The sequence below is a fragment of the Tachyglossus aculeatus genome, chromosome 15, assembly GCF_015852505.1.
Source record: "Tachyglossus aculeatus isolate mTacAcu1 chromosome 15, mTacAcu1.pri, whole genome shotgun sequence".
NCBI classification, from domain to species: Eukaryota; Metazoa; Chordata; class Mammalia; order Monotremata; family Tachyglossidae; genus Tachyglossus; species Tachyglossus aculeatus.
Window position 1 is genome coordinate 4,415,051 of NC_052080.1, and position 27,030 is coordinate 4,442,080.

General features: G+C 46.4%; 1 protein-coding gene across 7 annotated transcripts in view; it reads left to right on the forward strand.

Moving 5' to 3' along the window:
• MAP7D2 (MAP7 domain containing 2) overlaps nucleotides 1–24,118 on the forward strand; it is an 80,517-nt gene extending 56,399 nt beyond the window's left edge. For all 7 annotated transcript variants that reach the window (XM_038757346.1, XM_038757347.1, XM_038757349.1 and 4 more), the window contains 11 exons: nucleotides 1,838–1,965; nucleotides 2,562–2,689; nucleotides 5,829–6,088; nucleotides 10,794–10,920; nucleotides 11,200–11,404; nucleotides 14,414–14,518; nucleotides 15,681–15,737; nucleotides 16,422–16,500; nucleotides 18,016–18,202; nucleotides 19,676–19,951; nucleotides 23,370–24,118. In XM_038757346.1, coding sequence (XP_038613274.1) covers nucleotides 1,838–1,965; nucleotides 2,562–2,689; nucleotides 5,829–6,088; nucleotides 10,794–10,920; nucleotides 11,200–11,404; nucleotides 14,414–14,518; nucleotides 15,681–15,737; nucleotides 16,422–16,500; nucleotides 18,016–18,202; nucleotides 19,676–19,925 — 1,526 coding nt within the window. In that variant the 3' untranslated portion in view covers nucleotides 19,926–19,951; nucleotides 23,370–24,118. The remainder of the gene's footprint in view (nucleotides 1–1,837; nucleotides 1,966–2,561; nucleotides 2,690–5,828; nucleotides 6,089–10,793; nucleotides 10,921–11,199; nucleotides 11,405–14,413; nucleotides 14,519–15,680; nucleotides 15,738–16,421; nucleotides 16,501–18,015; nucleotides 18,203–19,675; nucleotides 19,952–23,369) is intronic.
• Nucleotides 24,119–27,030: the final 2,912 nt, after the last annotated feature.

The following is a 27,030-nucleotide window of genomic DNA, read 5'->3' on the forward strand; positions in this document are numbered from 1 at the left end:
GCCCTGCGAAGACTTATTTCGAAGCCTATAGGACCCGAGATTTCACTGGCAGTTTGGACCCCTAGACGGTTCACGATGAAACCCACTTCTGAAGCGTTCTTTCCTTAGGTAAGGCGGCATCAACCCAAATCCACTTACCCTAGAACTCGATTACTGTTGCTTGTGGTCTGCTGTCACCCTGCTCACGCTGGACCAAGGTAAAAATAAATGCCTCCTGCCAGTTGCGAGTTAACACTGCTAAGAAGTGTTAAAAGGGGGTTTAAGAATGTGAGCCCCGTGTAGGACAGGAATTGTGTCCAACCTGATTAGCTTATCTCTACCCCGGTGTTTAATAGGATGCCTGGCTCATAGTAAGCTCTTGAGAAGCAGCGTGGCTCAATGGAAGAGCCCAGGCTTTGGAGTCAGAGGTCACGGGTTCAAATCCCTGCTCCGCCAGTTGTCAGCTGTGTGGCTTTGGGCAAGTCAACTTCTCTGTGCCTCAGTTCCCTCATCTGCAAAATGGGGATGAAGACTGTGAGCCCCCTGTGGGACAACCTGATCACCTGGGTAACCTCCCCAGCACTTAGAGCAGTGCTTTGCAGTGTTTAGTAAATGCCATTATTATTATAATTAACAAGTGCCATAAGAACAGAACAAAGTGAATGATGGAGCTAAATTGGTAAAAATCCAGCCACGGAGACGGTGTCCTCTAGATTCTAAGCTTCTTGTGGGCAGGGAACATCTGCCGACCCTGCTGTTCTGTTCCAAGCTCTTATTGCAGTGCTGTGCACACAGTAAGTGCTCAAAAAATGCCATGGATTGATCGACTTATTGCCCCAGATAGGACAGGAATTGTGTCCAACCTGAGTAGCTTGTCTCTACACTGGTGTTTAGTATGGTGCCTGGCACACAGTTAAGCACTTAACAAATACCGTTATTATTATTATTATTATTATTCAGTGAGATTGAGAGTGATCCAGGGAGATTCAGGGTCATCCATTTAGAGTCATTGTGATCCATTGTGATTCAGTAGGATCCGTGGATGAGGGAGAGGGGATAGTGAGGCTGGAGGTTGAATGTTTGCCTAGGTGGTATGGTGGGTGAATTTATCACACCGAGCGTGCACTTAAAAAGCAGCGTGGAGAAGGAAGCTCTGTTTATTTTGATTCCCTAGGCCTGAGATTGTGTGTCTGGGAGATTCATATCTCTCTATTAAGGAACGGGACCTTCTATCCATGTTAGCGTCACAAAATAGCCAAGCAACCCTTTCGAACAACAGCAGACATGGCAAAATAACAAAAGACTCCGTGTGTGTCTATATATATGCATGTGTACAGGTTTTAGTAGGGAGAAGATATCCTTGTCTGTTGATGGCTTTTCTTGAGCACCTTTTGAGGGCAGAGTGCACGAGAAAGTACATCTAGAGCAAAAACACGCATCCCTTGCCCTCCAGGAGCTTTAATTCTCACGTCCCACTTGGATCCTTTCCGCGTCACCCACGGGTGAACTTCCCCTACGACTTCTTTGAGCAGCTTTATATCTCGCTCAGCTTTGAAAAGCATCTTTCATCCCTCTCATAGGATGGGTGCCCAGCAGTGTCATCCTTCCTAAGGCAGCCAAAGGGTTTGACAGTGGTAGGGACGAGCTTGGGCGGAGCCACGTCTGGTCCAAACGACTTGAGTTTAAGAACGCAGCAGGGGAACAGGTCCATTGATTGGGATACGCAAACGTCATTGGCCGCCGAGGCCGGTTTTAATGGACGATCGTGCTGTTTTTGCCTTCTCCTTCCGTCTGTGACCCTTCCTGCTCTGGCCGTTGTACTGTAACTCCGTAGCATTTCGTATCTGTCCTTGTACAGATCCAGGCAGCCCTCTTAAATCTCCCTACAAGTCTTCCCCAACCCGAAGCTCTGAGAGAAGGAAAACGACGTCTGCGTCCGGCTCAGCCGACGGCCTCAAAGGAGCTTCTGCGGCCCAAACTTCACCGGTGAGTTCTGTGGTGACTTGGTCCTTTCTCTTCTTCTTCTTATAATAATAATAATAGTTGTATTTGTTAAGGTGTACTATTTGCTTTTAGAGAAGCAGCGTGGCTCAGTGGAAAGAGCATGGGCTTTGGAGTCAGAGGTCATGGGTTTGAATCCCAGCTCCGCCACATGTCTGCTGTGTAAACTTGGGCAAGTCACTTAACTTCTCTGAGCCTCAGTTCCCTCATCTGTAAAATGGGGATTAAGACTGTGAGCCCCACGTGGGACAACCTGATCACTTTGTATCCCCCAAGCGCTTAGAACAGTGCTTTGCACATAGTAAGCGCTTAACAAATGCCAACATTATTATTATTATTATTATTATTTGCCCAGAAATGTTCCGAGCGCTGGGGTGTATACGAGCAAATCGGGTTGGATGCCAGTCCTTGTCCCGCGTGGGGTTCACGGTCTTCATCCCCATTTTACAGTTGAGGGAACTGAGGCCCAGAGAAGTGAAGTGACTTGCCCGAGGTCACACAGCAGACAAGTGGTGGAGCCGGGATTAGAACCCAGTCCAAGCCCCGAACGTGGTTGTAACGATGCTGGTTCCTTTTTGCAGGCCGAGAAGGTTAAAAGAGAGAAGCGACCCATGACCCCCATTTCTCCCTCAGGCCTGGGATCGCCACTAAAAAGATGTGATTCTCCCGGTGGCTTGTCAAAGAGATCCTCCTCGCCGGCCACACCCAAGTAAGGATGTTTCCCCGGCCTGTTCCTCGTGGGTTTGGGTCCAGATTTTAGCTTTTCCGGGGGGTTTTTGGAAGCCAGTGAAGAAGAATCGATCACCCTGGGATCGATGTGTTTGTGCCGGGCTGGCGGAGGGGGAGAAATGCCGATTGCATCTGTTTTACTTAGTCACGGTATCCGTTAAGCGCTTACTATGTGCCAGGCACTAAGCGCTGGGGTAGATACAAGCTAATCAGGTTGGTCACAGTCCCTGTCCCAAATGAGGCGCACAGTCTTAATCCCCATTTTCCAGATGAGGGAACGGAGGCCCAGAGAAGTAAAGTGACTTTCCTAAGGTAACACAGCAGACAAGTGGCGGGGGCTGAGATTAGAACCCAGGTCCGTCTAACTCTAGCTCGTGCTCTATCCTGGATAGCTGAGGGGAGGGAGATTGGAGTTTGACATAGTTGCAGACGAGTTATTTGTTTCGTGGTCCCAAAGCTAACCCAATCTCCCGTGGGATTTTATTCAGGATTATGTGTTACCCGGGTTGCCCGATTCCATTTCTTTTCCATGTTGTGAAATATTCCCTCCCAAACTAAGCTCCTTTTACCTTTTTTTGCTGTTTCCTCGGTTGAAATCATTACACTGTTCTTCGCCTTTCAGTGGAGAGCTCCCGTTAGAGTGGCTTTAGGTTAGGTAGTGGAATTCAGGGGCTCAGCTCGGTTTTATTCCCTGGCAGCTTTTGCAAATGCATCGTCCCGAGGTCGGTTCTCTTGTCCCCTATGGTCGGAGGGGCCGAGCGGAGCGGGTTGCCCTTGGAGGCTGGCTGGCTAGCTAGTCGCGGCCGTGTGAGATGGAAGGAATGAGGCTGGTCTCTCAGGAGTGGAAAAAGTCACAGTGGACCGCAGAGGTTACCTGGCGGCTCTGGGAGGGAGTTGTGCCGTTCTTCGGCCCGATCCCTCAGCGAGTTGAGAACTTCGATCGATACTTACTTTTTTATGGTATTGGTTAAGCGCTGACTATGTGCCAGGCACTGTACTAAGCAGTGAGGTAGATACAAGCTAATCATTCGTTCATTCAATCGTATTTATTGAGCGCTTACTGTGTGCAGACTAAGCGCTTGGGAAGTACAAGTTGGCAACATATAGAGACGGTCCCTACCCAACAGCGGGCTCACAGTCTAGCAGGGGGAGACGGACCACAAAACAAAACGTGTGGACAGGTGTCAAGTTGTCAGAATAAGTAGAAATAAAGCTAGATGCACATCATTAACGAAATAAATAAAATAGAGTAATAAATCATCATCATCATCAATCGTATTTATTGAGCGCTTACTATGTGCAGGGCACTGTACTAAGCGCTTGGGAAGTACAAATTGGCAACATATAGAGACAGTCCCTACCCAACAGTGGGCTCACAGTGTAAAAGGGGGAGACAGAGAACAAAACCAAACATACTAACAAAATAAAATAAATAGAATAGATATGTACAAGTAAAATAAATAAATAGATAGAGTAATAAATATGTACAAACATATATACATATATACAGGTGCTGTGGGGAAGGGAAGGAGGTAAGATGGGGGGATGGAGGGGGGACGGGGGGGAGAGGAAGGAAGGGGCTCAGTCTGGGAAGGCCTCCTGGAGGAGGTGAGCTCTCAGCAGGGCCTTAAATACAATGATATCTACATCTTCCTGAGGATTTCTCTGCCGTTGCCATTACCTGTGTTTGTTTTTCTTTTATTTCATTGTATTTGTTAAGCACTTACTATGTTTCAAGCACTGTTCTAAGCACTGGGGTAAATACAGGTTTATCAGGTTGGACACAGTCTCTGTCCCACATGGGGCTCACAGTCTAAATAGTTGAGGAAAATGAGGTACAGAGAAGTGAAGTGACTTGTCCAGGGTCACCCGGCAAGCAATTGGCAGAGCCGGGATTAGAACACAGGTCCTTCTGACTTTCAGGCCTGTGCTGTATCCACTAAGCCTCACTGCTTCTCCTTAAATAATTGGATCGCCCTTTAAACAATTCCTCACCGCTCCTTTCCCCAAGCAAGTAGTAACTAAAAATTGTCAGTTTTTTCATTCATTCAGTTGTATGTCTTGAGCGCTTACTCTGTGCAAAGCACTGTACTACGAGCTTAGTAAAGTACATGACAACAACAAAGCAGATACATTCCCTGCTCACTACAGCTAGAGGGGGAGACAGACTTTAATATATATATATAAATGAATAAATTAAAGATATATGCATATGGGCTGTGGGGAAGGGTGGGAGGATGAATGAAGGGAAGGGAGTGGGAGAAGAGGAGAGGGGGGATTAATCAGGGAAGGCCTCCTGAAGGGGATGTGCCTTCAACAAGGCTAAGTGGAGAGCAATTATATGTCTGATATGGGGGGCGGGGGGGTGTTTCAGGCCAGAGGTAGGATGTGGGCAGGAGTTTGTCGGCAAGATGGACAAGATTGAGGTACAGCGAGAAGGTTAGCATTAGAGAAACGAAGTGTGCATACTTGGTTGTGGTAGAAGAATAGCAAGGTGAGATAGGAGGGGGCAAGGTGATGGAGTTTTTTAAACCCAGTGGTGAGGAGTTTTTGTTTGATGCGGAAGTGGATGGGCAACCACTGGAGATTCTTGAACCACTGGAGTTTCTTCATATATACGTGTACATATGTATTCTACTTGTACATATCTATTCTATTTGTTTTATTTTTTTATTTTGTTAGTATGTTTGGTTTTGTTCTCTGTCTCCCCCTTTTAGACTGTGAGCCCACTGTTGGGTAGGGACTGTCTCTCTATGTTGCCAATTTGTACTTCCCAAGCGCTTAGTACAGTGCTCTGCACCTAGTAAGCGCTCAATAAATACGATTGATGATGATGAGAGGCATTTTGTAGTCCTTCCTTTGGGGTTGAAAACTTCATCTTTAGGTCACCCAAAGCCTTGGCCAATAACGTCCAAGAGTCCACATGGAGCAGTGCTCTGCACAAAGTAAGTGCTCAGTTAATACCATCGACTGATTGTGTGATTGAGCGAATTTCTTACAGGGTGGATTTTTCCCCTCTTGGATTTTATCTTAGCTTTAGTTTAAGTCTGGTTAGCCGGTTGAGTCTTGGGAGAAGAGATTAGAGGTGATTAAATGTTTGACATTTGGCTCTTTTACAGGTCGGCTTCGAAGACCTTGCCTCAGTCTCCCAAAACCATGAAACCCTACGCAGGATCTCCTGCAAAATACCGCTCCTCCTCTACCTCCACCCAAGAGACCCCCAAGAAGAAAGCAGACAAAGAGAGAGCTAATAAAGAAAAGGAGGAGGTTTCCGGACGAAAAGGGCCTCAGGGCAAAGAGGCTGCGGAAAAACACACCGTGGAGAAGCATATTCCCGAAAAACAAGCACTTTCTCCAGGAAAGACCGACAGTGGCGAAGGTAGGCTCCCAAGTTTCACTTCTAAATAAAGCCAGTTGGTGTGTCCGGACGTAATGATCTAAAGGGTGCCTAGAAATGGAGGTCACAAGGTTGCCTGGTTCAAGTCCTTTCCCTCCAGGCAAGTGAATTCCTGGAAATATCCAGGAGACGCTTTCCCCAGAATTGGCGATTCTTTGGGCCAGAAAGAACCTGTGCCTGAGAGTTAGCGGATCTGGCTTCTAGTCCCAGCTCTCCTCCCGGACTGCTGTTTGACCCTGGGCAAATCACTTATGTATTTATATTAACGTCATTGTCCCCTCTAGACTGTAAACTTGTTGTGGGCAGGAATGTCCATATTTATTCATTGATTCATTCATTCAATCGTATTTATTGAGCGCTTACTGTGTGCAGAGCACTGGACTAAGTGCTTGGGAAGTACAAGTTGGCAGCATATAGAGACGGTCCCTACCCAACCGTGGGCTCACAGTCTAGAAGGGGGAGACGGACAACAAAACAAAACATATTAACAGAATAAAATAAATAGAATAAATATGTAAAAGTAAAATAAATAAGTAGAGTAATAAATACGTACAAACATATAGACATATATACAGGTGCTGTGGGGAAGGGAAGGAGGTAAGGCGGGGGGGATGAAGAAGGGGAGGAGGGGGAGAGGAAGGAGGGGGCTCAGTCTGCTTCCTCTCCCTTGTACTTTCCCAAGCTCTTAGTATCGTGCTCTGCACACAGTAAGCATTCAGTAAATAGAAAGGAATGAATGAATCTCTCAAGCACTTAGTACAGTGCTCTGCACACAGTAAGCTTTCAGTAAATGCAATTGATGATGATGATGGTATTTGTTAAGCACTTACTGCGTGCCAAGCACTGTTCCAAGCGCTAGGGTAGATACAAGGTAATCAGGTTGTCCCGCGTGGGGCTCACAATCTTACAGATGAGGTAACTGAGGCACAGAGAAGTTAAGTGACCTTCCTAAAGTCACACAGATAAGTGGCGGAGGCGGCATTTAGAACCTACGACCTCGGACTTCATAGCCCGGGCTCTTTTCACTAAGCCACGCTGCTTGACATCTCCGGTCCTCAGTTTCCTTATCTGTAAAGTGGGGACAAGATACCTGCTACCCTCCCTTCTCAGACTGGGGGCCCCCTGAGGGACGGAATCCGTGATGGATGTGGAGAAGCAGCGTGGCTCAGTGGAAAGAGCACGGGTTTTGGAGTCAGAGGTCATGGGTTCAAATCCCGGCTCTGCCAATTGTCAGCTGTGTGACTTTGGGCGAGTCACTCAACTTCTCTGTGCCTCAGTTACCTCATCTGTAAACTGGGGATTAAGACTGTGAGCCCCCCGTGGGACAACCTGATCACCTTGTAACCACCCCAGCGCTTAGAACAGTGCTTTGCACATAGTAAGCGCTTAATAAATGCCATGATTATTATTATTATTATTATTATTATATGTGGAGATTACCGTCTCTCCCCTAGCATTTAGTCCCCAGTGAATGCTGGGTGAATATCAGGGGTTTTATGAGTCACGGGATTGATTCTGGCCTTCCTACACGTGCCAAGTGTCATCATCGATCGTATTTATTGAGCGCTTACTATGTGCAGAGCACTGTCGAAGTACACGTCCGCACACCGAGATGGGGCCCAGGTCTGGGGCCCACCAGGCCTGATCATAGAACAGGGAGGGAGACCAGGCAAATGGGGAAACGAAGGCGTGGGGCGATTAAGTGACTTGACCAAGGTCACACAGCAGCCCAGAGCCGGAGCTCGGACTAGACTCCAGATCTTCTGCCTTTCAGTCCCTTAGCCAAAGCTGCCAGACTGTCAAGTTCATTCATTCATTCAGTCGTATTTATTGAACGCACGTGGGAGAGTACAATAGAACAGTAAAGCCGAAGCTGCCGCACTGTCAAGTTCATTCATTCATTCAATCGTATTTATTGAGCGCACGTGGGAGAGTACAATAGAACAGTAAACAGACACATTCCCTGCCTATATGAGCTTACAGTCTACCAAGGCCCTAAGCCTAGTCTTTAATCCTGTTGTATTCATTCATTCATCATCATCATCAATCGTATTTATTGAGCGCTTACTGTGTGCAGAGCACTGTGCTAAGCACTTGGGAAGTACAAGTTGGCAACATATAGAGACAGTCCCTACCCAACAGTGGGCTCACAGTCTAAAAGGAGGGGGGGGGTTATTCATTCGGTCGTATTTATTGAATGTTTACTGGGTGCAGAGCACTGTACTAAGCGCTGTTATAAAGATCCCTACCATCGATCCCTTGCTATCATTTTAGTCCATTTCCTCAACATCTTTGGGGACATATTTTTACCTGGGGTGCTGTAGACTGTAAGCCTGTTTTGGGCAGGGACTGTCTCTGCTAACCCTGTTGTGCCGTTGTACTTTCCCAAGCACTCAGTACAGTGCTCTGCACACAGTAAGTGGCTCCAAAAATGCGATTGAGTGAGCAAATACCATACTCCACTTCGGAGCCTCGGCAGGGCGAGAATGTGAGCTCCATGTGGGACAGGGAGTGTGTCCAGCCTGATTTGGTTGTATCCACCCCAGTGTTCGGCACGTAGTAAGCGCTTAACAAATACCATAGTTATTATTTTTATTATTACTAAGCATCTATCAACTCTGTTATAGCATCCCAAGAGCTTATTATGGGGCTCTGCGCGTAGTAAGCGCTTACTAAATACCAATGACTGATTACATCACTTTCTCAGGCACACCGCGGTGCAAATATCCTGAAACCCCTTGAGGAAGTCTCTCCATCCCGCTTGCTCATTCCTCGATTTCCCAGAAGAAACGTCTCCGAGGAGACCGGCAGAGCAGGCCGACTCCACTAATGACTTTGGAAGCCGAGACAGTGAGGGGGTTTTCCCAGCCAGCTTTCGTCGACGTGAAGTGTTGGCACACGGGGTTTCATCTTCATCAATCAATCAATCAATCGTATTTATTGAGGGCTTACTGTGTGCAGGGTCATCAATCAATCAATCAATCAGTCGTATTTATTGAGTGCTTACTGTGTGCAGAGCACACATCTTCTCCTTTCGGGGTTTATATCGGAAGGCACAAAGTTCTCCGTAATGGCTCCTGCTCGGAGCCAGGGTTAGGAGCTGGAAGCCTCGGAACTGAGGATGCCTAATAATAATATCGATGGTCTTTGTTAAGCGCTTACTATGTGCCTGGCGCTGTACTAAGCGCTGGGGTAGATGCAAGCTAGTCCCACGGGGCTCTGGGAGGACGAGACATTGAGAAGCAGCGTGGCCCTGGGATCACACAGTAAGCGCTCAATAAATACGATTGATGATGATGGTGATCCAGAGCACCTGGGCTCTCATCCCAACTTTGCCACTTCTCTGCTGTGTTACCGCGGGCAAGTCACTTCCCTTCTCTGGACCTTAGTTCCCTCCTCTGCACTATGAGGGATGAAGACTGTGAGCCCCATGTGGGACAGGGATGGTGTCCATCCTGATTAGCTTGTGTCTGCCCCAGTGCCTAGTGCAGTGCCTGGCACCTAGTGAGCGCTTAACAAACGCCGTAAAAAAAAGAGAAAGAGAGAGAGAGAAGCCAGTGACCCGACTGCCCAAGGCCAAGGGGTGACCCCTTTGAACCTAGAGAAGCAGCGTGGCTCAGTGGAAAGAGCACGGGCTTTGGAGTCAGGGGTCATGGGTTCGAATCCCGGCTCCACCACATGTCTGCTGTGTGACCTTGGGCAACTCACTTCACTTCTCTGAGCCTCAGTTACCTCATCTGTAAAATGGGGATGAAGACTGTGAGCCCCACGTGGGACAACCTGATCACCTGGTATCCCCCAGCGCTTACTATGTGCACATAGTAAGCGCTTAAAAAAAAAACCAAAAAAACTGATGGCTCTGAGTGATTGACCATTTCTTCTGACCTGAAAGTGGCACTGCCCATTCTTGCCTGGAGACCTAGCATGCGTTTGTTTGTTTATGGTATTTGTTCAGCGTCCCCCTCTCCATCCCCCCATCTTACCTCCTTCCCTTCCCCACAGCACCTGTATATATGTATATATGGTTGTACATATTTATTACTCTATTTACTTATTTATTTATTTATTTTACTTGTACATTTCTATCCTACTTATTTTATTTTGTTGGTATGTTTGGTTCTGTTCTCTGTCTCCCCCTTTTAGACTGTGAGCCCACTGTTGGGTAGGGACTGTCTCTATGTGATGCCAATTTGTACTTCCCAAGCGCTTAGTACAGTGCTCTGCACATAGTAAGCGCTCAATTAATACGATTGATTGATTCAGCGCTTACTACGTGCCAGGCACTGTTCTAAGCGCCAAGGTGGATACAAGTTAATCAGGTTGGACACAGTCCCTGTCTCCTCCCAGGCTTAATCCCCATTTTACAGATGGGGGAACCGAGGCCCAGAGAAGTCAGGTGACTCGCCCAAGGTCACACGGCCAGCACGTAGCAGAACGGGGATTAGAACCCAGGTCCTTCTGACTCCCAGGCCGGTGGTCTGTCAACTAGACCACGCTGCCTCTTTAGGATGCTCCGTCCCTCCATTCCTTCCCCTTTCCGTGGGAAAATCACTCAGAGGAAGCTGATCAAACTCTGATGGAGCAAGGTCGCCCGGAAAAATCCTTCCGTTTGCTTGGTTTTCTCAGCGGCCTCATCCCGTCCGTTTGCTTCATCGGTCTCTTTTTACCCCTCTGCTCACACTCTTAGGGAAGCTCTCCGCAGGAACGACTGATGCGGAAGAAGCTTCCAAAATCCTGGCGGAGAAGAGACGCCAGGCTCGTCTGCAGAAGGAGCAAGAAGAATTGGAAAGGCAGGAGAAGGAAGAGCGTGAGAGGTACTTGGGTTGTCTCCGCATTGTGGAATTCTCCAGGCTGGAGGTTAGGTTCGTTAATTATTCAGTGGTATTTATTGAGCGCTTACTGTGTGCAGAGCACTGTCCTAAGCGTGGGGGAGAGTACAGTACAACAGAGTTGGTTGCCCTCTAGGAGCGTACAGTCTTGAGGGGGAGACAGAAATTCATTTAAATGCATATCCATCACCGAGCAATTCTCAGGGACTTGTTAAAACGGAGGGAAATATGGCTTTTTCCGTTTTCTCCTTATGCCCCTAAAAGACTGGAGAAGGAGGAACTGAAGAGAAAGGCCGAAGAAGAAAGAATCCGCCTGGAGGAAGAAGCTCGGAAGAGAGAAGAAGAGAGAAAGCGGAAGGAGGAGGAAGATCTGAGGAGGGCGGAAGAGGAAGCCAAGAGGAGGGCTGAGGAGGAACAGATGTTAAAGGAGAAGCAAGAAAAAGAACGACAGGCCAGGATGGAGAAACAGGTGAGGGTGGGCTTTTCCCAGAAAAAAAAAAGCCAGTGCTCTCAAAAATGCAATAGGTTGGGCTTTAAAACCTAAATCAGATAATAATAATAATAATAATGATGGCATTTGTTAAGCGCTTACTGTGTGCAAAGCACTGTTCTAAGTGTATACCTGTATATATGTTTGTACATATTTTTTTACTCTATTTATTTTATTTGTACTTATCTATTCTATTTATTTTATTTTGTTAGTATGTTTGGTTTTGTTCTCTGTCTCCCCCTTTTAGACTGTGAGCCCACTGTTGGGTAGGGACTGTCTCTATATGTTGCCAATTTGTACTTCCCAAGCGCTTAGTACAGTGCTCTGCACATAGTAAGCGCTCAATAAATACGATTGATGATGATGATAAGTGCTGGGGGGGGATACAATGTGATCAAGTTGTCCCACGTGGGACTCACAGTCTTAATCCCCATTTTTACAAATGAGGTAACTGAGGCTCAGAGAAGTTAAGTGACTTGCCCAAGGTCACACAGCCGACTTGTGGTGGAGTCGGGATTTGAACCCGTGACGTCTGACTCCAAAGCCCGGGCTCTTTCCACTGAGCCGCGCTGATGTTGGATCAAAAAATGTGGTCTTCTACAGTCATTTCCATGACATCACCAGGATCTGGGCTCTAGGACTAGAAGTGAAGCGTGGCTCAGTGGAAAGAGCACGGGCTTTGGAGTCAGAGGTCATGGGTTCAAATCCTGGCTCCGCCGAGTGTCAGCTGTGTGACTTTGGGCAAGTCACTTAACTTCTCTGGGCCTCAGTTACCTCACTAAAATGGGGATTAAGACTGTGAGCCCCACGTGGGACAACCTGATTACCTTGTATCCCCCCCAGCACTTAGAACAGTGCTTTGCACATAGTAAACGCTTAATAAATGTCATTATTATTATTATAAAGTTGTGAAGATACTATTAAGTGCCCTGTGGGGACAGTGCACTGTACCTTCCCTTCCCCACAGCACCTGTATATATGTATATATGTTTGTACATATTTATTACTCTATTTATTTATTTTACTTGTACATATCTATTCTATTTATTTTATTTTGTTAGTATGTTGTTGTTGTTTTTTTCCTCTGTCTCCCCCTTTTAGACTGTGAGCCCAATGTTGGGTAGGGACTGTCTCTATATGTTGCCAATTTGTACTTTCCAAGTGCTTAGTACAGCGCTCTGCACATAGTAAGCGCTCAATAAATATGATTGATTGATTGATTAAGCACTTGAGGAAAGTACAGCTGAAGGATAATCAATCAATAATGGTATTTATTGAGTGGTTATTGTATGCAGAGCTTTGTAGTAAGCATTTGGGAGAGTGCATTGCAACATTACAAAGCCCTCATTCATTCAGTCATATTTCTTGAGCGCTTACTTGTGCAGAGCACTGTACTAAGCATTTGGGAGAGTACAATATAGCAATAAATACATATTCGCTGCCCACAAAGAGCTTACAGTCTAGCGGTCAGATTAAATCACTGATCCCAAGGCTCTGGACCAAGGACATCAGTGAACCTCATTTCCCCTTCTCCCACTCCCTTCTGCGTCACCCTTGCACTTGGATTTTCTCCCTTTATTCCCCCCTCCCTCGGGCCCACAACATTTCTGTACGTGTCCATAATTTATTTCCTTACTATCTGTCTCCCCTTCTAGACTGTAAGCTCCTTGTCCCCCATAGGGCTCACAGTCTTAACCCCCATTTTAGAGAAGCAGCGTGGCTCAGTGGAAAGAGCCCGGGCTTTGGAGTCAGAGGTCATGGGTTCGAATGCCGACTCCACCACATTCTGCTGTGTGACCTTGGGCAAGTCACTTAACTTCTCTGCGCCTCAGTTACCTCATCTGTAAAATGGGGATTACGACTGTGAGCCCCACGTGGGACAACTTGATCACCTTGTATCCCCCCAGCGCTTAGAACAGTGCTCTGCACATAGTAAGCGCTTAATAAATGCCATTATTATTATTATTATTATTATTACAGGTGAGGTAATTGAGGCACAGAGAAGTTAAGTGACTGGCCTAAGGTCGAGTGGCAGAATTAGAACCCAGGTCCTTCTGAGTCCCAAGCACAGTAAGCGCTCCATAAGTACCACCAACTGACTGACAAGTACCAGAGAAGCAGCGTGGCTCAGTGGAAAGAGCCCGGGCTTTGGAGTCGGTGGTCGTGGGTTCAAATCCCGGCTCCGCCAATTGTCAGCTGTGTGACCTTGGGCAAGTCACTTCGCTTCTCTGGGCCTCAGTTACGTCATCTGTAAAATGGGGATTAAGACTGTGAGCCCCCCCGTGGGACAACCCGATCACCTTGTATCCCCCCAGCGCTTAGAACAGTGCTTTGCACATAGTAAGGGCTTAATAAATGCCATTATTATTATTCTTATTATTATTATTACCATTGATCGGTCGATTGTCCGGAGAACCGAGAGGGAGCTCCACGGGCAGGGAAGGTGGACTAAATGACTTAGAGCCCGGGCCACCGAGCCAGAAGGACCTGGGTTCTAATCCTGTCTCTACCATTTGTCCGCTGTATGACCTTGGGCAGGTCAATTCACTTCTCTGGGCCCCAGTTATCTCATCTTTAAAATGGGGATAAGAGCAGAGCCCCACGTGGGACAGGGACTGTGTCCAGCGTGATTAACTTGTTTCTACCCCGGGGCTTGGACCAGTGCTTTGCGCATCGTAAGCCCTAACCAATACCGTCATTATTTAGACACCCAGGGAGGCCCAGTCTCGAACAAGGTGACCGCCACCACGGACCAACCTGTCAGTCGTATTTCTTAGCTGCTTACTGTATGCCGAACGCTGTACTAAGCGCTTGGGCTCTGTACTAAGCACGGGAGGCAGCGATCGGAACCTCTTCCGACTGGAACCTCTTCCAAGTTGCTGTCCTCGAGCAAGGCCCCAGCCAGCCTTTGTTATGCCCAGAGGACTCAGGCGGGAAGCGCGGGAATGCCCGGAACGTAACGGTCCGCCTGGTTCCCGCTTTTCCTAGAAGGAAGACGCCGAAGCCAGGGCCCGGGAGGCTGTGGAGCAGATGCGCCTCGAACGGGAACAGATCATGTTCCAGATTGAGCAGGAGCGCCTGGAGAGGAAGAAGGTAAGGGAAGCAGCGTGGCCTAGTGGGTAGAAAACGGGCCTTGGAGTCTAAGGACCTGGGTTCTAATCCTGGCTCCACTGCTCTTTTACTGGGTGGCCTTGGGCAAGTCACTTCATTCCTCCTCTGGACCTTAAATCCCTCATCTGTAATATGAAGGATGAAGACCGTGAGTCCCATGTGGGACAGGGATGGTGTCCCATCCTGATTAGCTTGTGTCTGTCTCATCGTCATCATCATCATCAATCGTATTTATTGAGCTCTTACTGTGTGCAGAGCACTGTACTAAGCGCTTGGGAAGTACAAGTTGGCAACATAGTACAGTGCGTAGTGCAGTGCCTGGAACTCAGTAAGCACTTAAAAAGTTCCATTTAAAAAAATGGGATGGAAGGAGCTGTCAGGACTTGCAGTGGGGTATAAAGTTTGGCCCGATGGACTCTGCTCTATGGAAAATGGGTGAAGCCAAATCTTGGTGAAGTTAAGTCTTTCAGAAGGCTTGGAGAAACAGAGGACGGGCCTAGGAGTCAGAAGGTCGTGGGTTCTAATCCTGGTTCAGCCGGGTGACTTTGGGCAAGTCACTTCACTTCTCTGGGCCTCAGTTCCCTCATCTGTAAAATGGGGATTAAGAATGTGAGCCCTATGTGGGGGTTTTGTTCTCTGTCTCCCCCTTTTAGACTGTGAGCCCACCGCTGGGTAGGGACTGTCTCTATATGTTGCCAACTTGTACTTCCCAAGCACTTAGTACAGTGCACACAGTAAGCTCTCAATAAATACGATTGATGATGATGATGACAGGGACAGGTGGTAGATACCCCAGCACTTAGAACAGTGCCTGGCACACAGTAAGTGCTTAACAAATATCACGATTAAAAAATCATTATGAAGTTTACTAAATCCACCTGTTCCAACAGAAATGAACGGTGTCCCCTATTAAATGAACCACTTCCAATCCTCTGAGTTATTCCGAACTGTAATATCCCTTCCAAGCTATATGAAGTTTACTAAATCCACCTCTTCCAACAGAAATGAATAGGGTGGCCCCTATTAAATGAACCACTTCCAATCCTCTGAGTTATTCCAAACTGCAATATCCCTTCCTAGCTACATTTGCATTTTTCTCCAGTACGCCTGTGATGGAAGTTTCCATTTTTTTTCCACCCTGTAGAGAATAGATGAAATCATGAAGAGGACACGGAAGGGTGATGTCTTGCCAGAGGTGAAGGTAAGGAATGGCACCAAGATTATTTTTTAAGCAGCTCTGATCCTCCTGAAAATGCTCCCGTCTTCGGATGAAGCTTTTTGTGAAGCGGGGGAGAAAAACGCAGAGTGAATTCAGGGGAGAAATTGTTTCCTTTCATTGTCCTCTGAGGACACTGTGCTGTCCATAAAAGGAAGGCATCTTTACAGAGATGTGAATGACAAGATAAAAGTGGTTTGCCAAATGCAGAGAGGACAATTGGGCCAGTTCTGAGACTCTCACAGGGGTGAGTTTAGATCAAGGGTGTGTGATATAGTATTCGTTCATTCATTCGTATTTATTGAGCGCTTAATGGGTGCAGAACACTGAACTGAGCAATTGGGAGAGTACAGTAGAACAATAAACAGACACATTCCCTGCCCACAGTGAGCTTTACCATCTAGACATGAGGAAATAGTTGAGAAACAGCGGGAGTTGAAGGACAGTAGGCTGAGTTAGGTTCTGGAAGAGCAATGAAAGTGAAGCCAAGAGGCAAATTTGACTTGACAGCAATGTTTTCTGTGTTTTTCACCGGGTGACGTAGAACTGAATAAAAGAAGTAACAGATTTCAGTTTGCAGTTGTCCATGATCCAGTTACTCGCTTGTGACTAAAATCAATTTCTTCCTTTTTTTTACGGTAATCATGGGCGTTTGTTTTTGCCTCGTAGAAGGAGGAGCCTAAGCTGGAGATTCACCCCATTTTGAGTGAAGAAGATAAATCTGAAGCAGCCGTCCACGAGAAAATAGGTAAGCGAGAGCCCCTTTTTATTCTGGCTCCTAGGGAAAAAGCCGCATCTCTCCTGGAAATGCCACCCTGGCTTCCGTTTTAGAGCAAATCTGTGCTTTAGTAACCATAGCAACCCCTCCCAGAAACCAGTGTTTTCATTCTGTGTGATTTATTGGCCACGCTGCTGATTCGTTGGTGCACTGTACTAAAAGCTGAGGAAGTACAATAGAATACCTGATCCCTGCCCACAAGAAATTTAATAGTCTAGGAAGATTTTCCTTTTGGTACCAAGCTAGACCATTCCTAGTGTCAGTGTTATAGTGATGATTGTGATATTTGTTAAGCGCTTATGATGTGGCAAGCGTTATACTAAGCACCGGGGTATGGATGGGAAACTCTATGTATCTTACATATTATCCGTTGGTTTATTCATTCATCTTTTATTTGCTACTTTAAAGAAAGTTTTCAGATTGTGGAGAGAAAAATTTCCTGAGGGTTTGATAACAACATTGTGATTCTGTGTAGCACTTATTGCCAAAGTGCCCTCAACGTTGCTCCAGTCATTTGCGCCCTCTCAACATCCTTGTGAGCCATGGAAATTCAAGTATTGGTATTTGAAGTTTACAGCTGAGAAATCTGGAGGCCAGAAAGGTTAAGGGGCTTGCCCACAGTCATGCAGCAGGCCAGAGGCCGAGCCGGGATTAGAACCCAGACCTTCTGACTCTCAGTCTAGTGCTCTTTTCTCCCAGCCACACTGCCTTGCGAGAAAATAAGCTGTAAAACACATTTATTAATAAAAATAATAATATAATAGTAATAATAATGATAATTGTGGTATTTGTTAAGCACTTACTGTCTGCCTGCCACTGTACTAAGCGCTGGGATAAATATAAGCAAATCAGGTAGGACACGGTCCCTGTCCTACATGGGGCTCACTGTCTTAATAATAATAATAATCATCATCATCATCATCAATCGTATTTATTGAGCACTTACTGTGTGCAGAGCACTGTACTAAGCGCTTGGGAAGTACAGATTGGCAACATATAGAGACAGTCCCTACCCAACAGTGGGCTCACAGTCTAAAAGGGGGAGACAGAGAACAAAACCAAACATACTAACAAAATAAAATAAATAGAATAGATATGTACAAGTAAAATAAATAGAGTAATAAATATGTACAAACATATATACATAATATACAAATAATGGTATTTGTTAAGTATTTAGTATGTGTCAAGCACTGTTCTAAGCTCCGGGGTAGATACAAGGTAATCAGGTTGTCCCACGTGGGGCTTACCGTCTTAATCCCCATTGTACAGATGAGGTAACTGAGGCACAGAGACGTTAAGTGGCTTGCCTAAAGTCACCCAGCAGACAAGTGGCAGAGGCGGGATTAGAACCCACATCCTCTGACTCCCAAGCTCTTTCCACTAATCCACGCCGCTCGTTTCACAGGTGAATCCCCATTTTACAGATGCTGGATTGTTTAATGCTGCTTTTTTTTTTCTTTTCTCCTCTTAATTTGAAACCAGAAGTGAACGGATTGATTCCCTGCCAGGAGATGAACAGCGTGGGAGGCCCCTGTTCCGACGCCGTATCCCAAGAGCGGTTTTCCAATGGGCTGAAGCCCGAAGTGGGGCTTATCCAGCTGGAAGCCTTGGGCGGGAAGTCACCCAGCCTGGAAGACTCTGCCGATGACGTTCAGTCAATGGATGTCAGGTGCCACCCTGATGGACTCCACCACGTAGACAATTTGCCCTCTACCCTCATGCTACGGAGCACGAGTCTGGGTGGCAGAAGGACGCGGGTTCTAATCCCGTGTCTGCTGTGTGACCTGGGATGAGTCACTTCACTTCTCTGGGCCTCAGTCACCTCATCCATAAAATGGAGATTAAGAGCGTGAGCCCCACGTAGGATAGGGACCGTGTCCAACTTGATTAGCTTGTATCTTCCTCAGTGCTTGGCACATAGTAAATGCTTAAGAATGCCACAATTATTATTATTTTTATATATAATCACTTGGATAGACACCAGCTAATCAGGTTGGACACCATCCCTGTCCCACGTGGGGCTCAGGGTCTCAATCCCCGTTTTACAGATGAGGTAACTGAGGCACAGAGAAGTGAAGTGACTTACCCAAGGTCACAGAGCAGATGAGTGGCGGAGCCAGGAGAGGAATCATCATCATCATCAATCGTATTTATTGAGCGCTTACTATGTGCAGAGCACTGTACTAAGCGCTTGGGAAGTACAAACTGGCAACACATAGAGCCAGTCCCTACCCAACAGTGGGCTCACAGTCTAAAAGGGGGAGACAGAGAACAAAACCAAACATACCAACAAAATAAAATAAATAGGATAGATATGTAATAGGAATGCAGGCCCTTCTGACTCCCAGGACATACACCAGAAGATCTGGTGTAGGATCTTCTACACCAGAGTGGGCTGACTCTGCTCTACCCACTGGGCCACTTTGCCTTCACTCCACTCACCCCAAGTCCCTAAACAGTTCACAATCCTGATTTTTGCAAAACATTTTACTTTTTCCTGGGTCGGCACCGGTCTAATTTAAGCTAGTCAGGTCTGTAAGCTCACGATGGGCAGGGAACGTTTCTCCCAATCCTGCTGCACTGTACTCTCCTCAGCATTTAGAAGAGTGCTCTGTACATAGTAAGCGCTCAGTAAATACCATTGATGGTGATGATGATCTGAAAGGAATGGGAAGAAGCAGGTTTTTGAGTGTCTTCAGAGTCACCAAGTACCGGCAATAACCATCCTTCCTACCAGCTGTCTTTCAGATGGTGTCACAGGGCGCAGGGTGAGAGAGTGTGCATGACTCTGTGCACACCATCACTGCTACTGCAGAAACCACCAAGCCCTGCTGATGGTGAAGCAGACCTTTTCATTTTTCTTTTCTCTTTTTTTAATGGTATTTTTTCAGCCCTTACTGTGTGCCAGGCACCATACTAAGCGCTGGGGTAGATACAGACTAATCAGTTCATTCATATAATCGTATTTATTGAGCACCTGCTGTGTACAAAGCACTGTACTAAGCACTTGGGACTCTACAATATAAAGAGACACGTCCCCTGCCCACGAGCTTACAGCCTAGAGCCAGGTGCAACAGATAGAATTAGCGGAGCAGTCTCGGAAACCTCAGTTTCCGACTCTTGTTTCTCTCTTCTCTACCAGTCCCGTCTCCAAAGAAGAACTCGTCTCCATTCCCGAATTTTCCCCGATGAACGAAATGATTCCCGGAGGCTCTCTGGACCCAAACGGCACGAGCAACGCCAAGGCTATCGCCGAGCTCTTAGATTTCACCGGCCCCCCGCCGTTCTCCAAGAGACCCAGTGAAAACCTCAGCCTGGACGACTGCAACAAAAACCTGATCGAAGGATTTAACAGTCCGGGGCAGGAAACTACGCTCAACACCATCTGTTGACGCGTGAAATGTCCTGGATTAGAAAGGTATTGTTGTGGGGGGATGATGGGCTGACTTGGGAGTAGTGGAGGGAAACCGGGGGAGGCTGAGGAAGGGAAACGACACATTTCCCGGCTTTCAGTGGCGAAGCGTTTAGGGGACGTGATTTCATCATCATCATCATAATCAATCGTATTTATTGAGCGCTTACTGTGTGCAGAGCAGTGTACTAAGCGCTTGGGAAGTACAAGTTGGCAACATATAGAGACAGTCCCTACCCAACAGTGGGCTCACAGCATCAGGGAGCATAATATGAATATTTTAAAACATCGCACCTCGGCGAGGTGGGCGGCCAACTCAGAACTAACCTAAGGGAAAAGGTAGAAGTACCGTTCATCCGGTTCATTAATTCAATCATTCAATCTTATTTATTGAGCGCTTACTGTGTGCAGAGCACTGTACAAAGCGCTTGGGAGAGTACCATCTAAGGGACACACTCCCTGCCCACGAGGAGCTTACAGTCTAAAGGACGAGCTTACAGCCTAGAGGACCAGGTGGAGCGAGCCAGTTGGTTTCGTATGTTACCTCAGGGCCTGATCCTGGATAATTTTAAGGAGGGACCTGCTTGTTTATATTCCTTCTTAACACGTTAATCAGATTCCTTAAAATGAGGTTCTTTGGCTTTGTGGATTTTATCTTGCCCAAATATTTCTAAAGCAGGCTCCATTCAGTCAATCAATCGGTAATACGTGTTGGGCATTCGTGTAGAATCAATCAATCAATCAATCAATCATATTTATTGAGCGCTTACTATGTGCAGAGCACTGTACTAAGCGCTTGGGAAGTACAAATTGGCAACACATAGAGACAGTCCCTACCCAACAGTGGGCTCACAGTCTAAAAGGGGGAGACAGAGAACAGAACCAAACGTACCAACAAAATAAAATAAATAGGATAGAAATGTACAAGTAAAATAAATAAATAAATAAATAGAGTAATAAATATGTGTAGAAGTGAAGTGACTTACCCAAGGTCACCTGTAGACAAGTGGCAGAGCCCCAATTAGGACCCATGTCCTTCTGACCCCCAGGCCTGGGCTCTATCCACTAGTCCACGCTGCTTCTCAGTGTCTTTCTGTTTGAAGAACTTCATTACCCTCTGCTCATACCTACCAAGAGAGGAGAATTCAAACCCTCACTCTAATGTTTACCGGTTGGCAAATTGTCTCTTTTTTCCCCGCCGTAGACAGGAGATGTCCAGTTTTCTATTTTCCTCCTTCTAAGACACATCTCTGTTTCCGTGCACGGTATTCCACTCAAATTATTCCCATTTCTCTCTCCAACAGAATTAAAAGTGGACACTGGCTTGTTGAAAATCAGTGTAGGACAAGTAGTCAGTGAATCAATCCATCGATGGTATTTATTGAGCACTTATTAGTCATTCGATCGTATTTATTGAACACTTACTATGTGCAATCAATCAATTGTATTTATTGAGCGCTTACTGTGTGCAGAGCACTGTACTAAGCGCTTGGGAAGTCCAAGTTGGCAACATATAGAGATGGTCCCTACCCAACAGTGGGCTCACAGTCTAGAAGGGGGAGACAGAGAACAAAACAGTAGTCAGTGAATCAATCAATCGATGGTATTTATTGAGCATTTATTAGTCATTCGATCATATTTATTGAACACTATGTGCAATCAATCAATCGTATTTATTGAGCGCTTACTGTGTGCAGAGCACTGTACTAAGCGCTTGGGAAGTACAAGTTGGCAACATATAGAGATGGTCCCTACCCAACAGTGGGCTCGCAGTCTAGAAGGGGGAGACAGAGAACAAAACAAAACATATTAACAAAATAAAATAAATAGAATAGATATGTACAAGTAAAATAAGTAGAGTAATAAATACGTACAAACATATATACATATATACAGGTGCTGTGGGGAAGGGAAGGAGGGGGAGAGGAAAGAGGGGGCACTTAGTACAGAGCACTGTACTAAGCAGTTGGGAGAGTACGATATAGCAGACACGCTCCCTGCCCACAATGAGCTTACAGTCCTAATTAGGTGCTTTTCAATGATGGGTTTTCAAGAACAGGTGGTTGCCTTAAAATAATGCGTTCACTCAAATTAATCATCCTTCCTCCATGTACTGTGGGAGGTTGGATAAAAAGAGAAAAGTGAATTAAAAATAAAATGCTTTGCACTACTTCATGGCTAGTGCCATTTCCGCAGCATTTTTTTCCTCAGCTTCGGGGATCCAAGTTGTTCGGAATGCCAAAAGCTTCTCTGAAAACGTTAGTCCAAAATACCTAAACCTGACCTCCCAGCCTATGAGGGGATCCAAGTTGTTTGGAATGCCAATAGCTTCTCTGAAAACGTTAGTCCAAAATACCTAAACCTGACCTCCCAGCCTAAGAGGAGAATCCTGCTAAGCAGCGAATAACGCACATTTAAAAAAGGAATGGATCATCCAAGCTTCAAACGATTGGAATGTTTTAACGGATTGCGTGGCATAAACTTTCACGTAAATAGTTTTCCTCCACATAATAATAATGATGATTATCATTGTGGTATTTGTTAAGCACTTACTATGTGCCTGTTCTAAGCGCTGGGGTAGATACGCGTCAGTCATCATCATCATCAATCGTATTTATTGAGCACTGACTATGTGCAGAGCACTGTACTAAGCGCTTGCGAAGTACAAATTGGCAACACATAGAGACAGTCCCTACCCAACAGTGGGCTCACAGTCAGGTTGGACAAATTCTCTGTCCCACATGGGGCTCACACTCTTAATCATCATTTTACGGGTGAGGTCACTGAAGCCCAGAGACGTGAAGTGACTTGCCCCAGGTCACAGAGCGGACAAGTGGCGGAGCTGGGATTAGAACCCATGACATTCTGACTCCCAAGCCACTGAACCACACCGCTTCTCACCCACATTACTTTTGTTGGCTATTTTGCTTTGATTCAGTGGTATTGTCTGCCTACACTTCCCCCCCAAAAGTCAGTGGGTGTGCTCCTTAATATCTTCATATTTCCCATTTTTCCTGAAGCTGTATGCTAAAGTTTCCAAGTTAGATAGAAGTCAGTATTCCATCCCTGCTCAGAACCCACGCAGTACATCAGAAATACACTTTCACCATTGCCGATTTATTTTTCAGTTACCAAATTCCTTGTAAGAGATGGGGTGGGCCCAATTCCATGGCGATCCATCCGAACACCAAACGAAAGGAGTGGAAAAACAAAAGCAATCAATCAGTCGTATTTACTGAGCGCTTACTATGTGCAGAGCACTGTACTAAGCGCTTGGGAAGTACAAATTGGCAACATAAAATGTGCTGGACTCCGTAAGGAAAGGAAGTGAATAAGAGAAGCGGCGATTTTGAATTCTGGAAGAGGAAAGGGATGACTATCCAGCTTCTCCTCACTGATTTTGTGTCTGTTTTTGATTCAACAGAGGTAGTATTTTGTCAAGGAAATACTGACCGCATTGCCACTGCTGGCCAAAACCTCGACTTATTACTCTCAAAAGAAGCTTCTGCAGACCTCGTCCCCGAGATTCCAAATAATCAGAGTTGAAAAGCAGCAGCGTCTTCCCTCAGGACGTGAAAAAGGGACTGGCCATTCTTGGCGGCAACTCTGAGCCTCTTAAGTGTCGAGGAAAGTTTCATTGTGTTTTCTCAACTTGCGCGCTTCTGCCGCTCCTAACCTGCCTAATGTATTTCTCTCTTACCGTAGTTCCGTCAAACTTGCATCCCGGTGGCTTAACTCGTGACTTTTCCCTTGTCCGTCACCCCGCCGGCACCGTAACTGGAATCGCCGTATTATCTGGAGGTTTTCCTGTAAATCCCCTGACATCTGTCCACCGTTGAGATGTCGTGGGCCGAGCCGTGCACCCGACTCAGGTCGGGGTTTTCCCTTTGCAGGCTGACGGTTGCACGGTGTCACCCGGGGGGAGACGCGACTTTTGAAGCCAAGCCGCTGCTGTCGTCGAGGCCTTTCTGACTGCTGATTAGGACTTTGCCGTTTGTGATGGTCCAGGAACCGAAAATCATCTTCTTTCCACCAGAAGGAACGTGCAGCGACCGTTGTTTCCCAGGGTTTGGCTGTCAACGGGGCTTGGGCAAAGCATCGTGACAGAGAAGCAGCATGGCGTAGTGGGAAAGAGCACAGGCCTGCCCCGGATCTGCTGTGTGACCTTGGCCAAGTCACTTCACTTCCCTGTGCCTCCGTTCCCTCACCTGTAAAACGGGGATTGAGACTGTGAGCCCCACGTGGGACAGGGACTGTGTCCAACCCGATTTGCTTGTATCCACCCCAGCGCTTAGTGCGGTGCCTGGAACATAGTAAGCGTTTAACAAATACCACATTATTTTATTATTATTACCACTAGCTCATGTGACGTCAGAAAAGATCTGATGGTGACGTCTACTCCACCCCACCACGTCCTGAGAATCGAGGGCTACATCACTTGGGGGGAACGTACGTTCAAGCCAGAGGTTCCCAAGGCCTTGACTTTACTTGGCTTTTGTCCAGGGAGGGTATCAATAGATGAGGGTTATTTATTGAGCACCTACTGCACGCTTGGGAGAGTACAGTACAACAGAGTAGCTTCCCCTGCCTGCAATGAGCTTACAATATATCAGTTGTATTTATTGAACGCTTTCTGTGTACAGGGCACTGTACTAAGCACTTGACAGAGTACAAGATGGCAGAGTTGATAGACACGTTCCCTGGGTTCTTGGCCCTCTTAGGAGGATAATCAGGAGAACCCCAATACGGTAATAATAATAATAATATTCATTCATTCATTCAATCATATTTATTAAGCGCTCACTATGTGCAGAGCACTGTGCTAAGCACATGGGAAAGTACAATACAGCTATAAAGAGTGACAATCCCTGTACTTCTTAAGTCTGTTTGCATAATTATGGTACTTGTTAAGCGCTTACTATGTGCCAAGCACTGTTTTAAGCGCTGGGGTGCATCCAAATTAATCAGGTTGGGCACAGTCCCTGTCCCACACTCTTAATCCCCATTTTACAGATGAGGGAACTGAGGCCCAGAGAAGTGAAGCATTCCTTCATTCATTCATTAAATTGTATTTGTTGAGCGCTTACTGCGTGCAGAGCACTGTACTAAGCGCTTGGGAAGTACAAATCAGCAACATATAGAAACCGTCCCTACCCAACAACGGGCTCGCAGTCTAGAAGTGGGTGAAGAAGCGACTTCCAGAAGAAGCGACTCACCCATGGTTACAGAGCAGACCTGTGGCGGAGCTGGGATTTGAACCCAGCTCCTTCCGAGCCCGGGCTCTAACCACTAAGACACATGGCTATGGTTCAGACGTATCTCATGACCAGTCCCCGAGCTAGACCGAGGTCCAAAATGTACATATTATTTACATACTACACTCAGCAAGCGTCTCCACAAACTCACCCGTGCCATATGGTGAATTCAGGTACGTTTAATTCTGATGAAATATAATCACTTTAAATGGTCGCTCTACTGTGCTTCATGGAGCCTTTTTTTTTCCTTTTGAACCCAAGGAGTAGGACTAGCAGAAGCCAACGCGGCGACAGGGACTTGGTCGTTGGTTTCCTTCGTAATCTTGTCCTTGTGCTTCGAAAACCAGCAATCGTTTTAGAGTTCAGTAGCCAGCGCAACTCTGTGTGGGTGTCTATATAATCTATTCAATAAAGGACCGGCCTATAACAATGCAGTTTTATTTATCTGGGTGTAATTCAGCATAGTGATGCCTCTTGTGAGCGGTAACCCGGAGAATGTCTTCGGAATCAGTCTTGACCGTAGTTTCCTCAAGACTTGGCTATATGTTTATTTTGCTGTGGCAAATGGCTTTCGAAAGCCTGTCGATAAGATATTCCTTCCTGGTGACATAGTTGTAAACCACGTTGTGTTCGCATGACATGTACAGCATGTGTGGAGGTGAAATACATTTTAATTTAAGAGTCCGACCTGCTTGCTGGTATTTTGTGCGATGGACTTAGGGGGGAAAATATCACCATCGTCATCATCAATCGTATTTATTGAGCGCTTACTATGTGCAGAGCACTGTACTAAGCGCTTGGGAAGTACAAATTGGCAACATCTAGAGACAGTCCCTACCCAACAGTGGGCTCACAGTCTAAAAATATGTAATGAGAGGGGAAAAAAATCCCTGAATTCTAATCGTATGTAGCTATTCCTGTTGAGCTTCGTCAAACGATTCATTTGCTTAGAACGACAAAAAAATCTTTCCTCTCAATCTTCCTTCCCTAGAAGCGTTTTAGCCAGAGGATTTGATTAATCAATTGCTGGTATTTATTGAGCGCTTCCTGCGTGCAGAGCACTGTACTGAGTGTTTGGGAGAGTGCTCTGCACGCAGTAAGCGCTCAGAGAAGCAGCGTGGCTTAGTGGGAAGAGCCCGGGCTTTGGAGTCAGAGGTCATGGGTTCAAATCCCGGCTCTGCCAATTGTCAGCTGTGTGACTTCGGGCAGGTCACGTCACTTCTCTGCGCCTCAGTTCCCTCATCTGTAAAATGGGGATGAAGACTGTGAGCCCCCCGTGGGGCAACCTGATCAGCTTGTAACCTCCCCAGCGCTTAGAACAGTGCTTTGCACATAGTAAGCGCTTAATAAATGCCATCATTATTATTATTATTATTAGAAATACGATTGAATGAATACAACAGAGTTGGTAGATAGGTTTTCTGCCCTGTTGACCACCTCCTTCTCCTGGAAACACTGTCCAGCCTCAACTTCAACACTTTCCTCTCCTGGTTCTCCTCCTGTCTCTCTGGCCATGGGGGTCCCTCAATCAATCAATCAATCAATCAATCGTATTTATTGAGCGCTTACTGTGTGCAGAGCACTGTACTAAGCGCTTGGGAAGTACAAGTTGGCAACATATAGAGACAGTCCCTACCCAACAGTGGGCTCACAGTCTAAAAGTTCAGACTTCAAGGTTCAGTTCTGGGTCCCCTTCTATTCTCCATCTACACCCACTCCCTTGGAGAACTCACTCGCTCCCATGGTTTCGACCACCGCCTTTATTTGGATGATACCCAATCTACATTATTATTATTATTATTACTATGGCATTCATTAAGCGCTTACTAT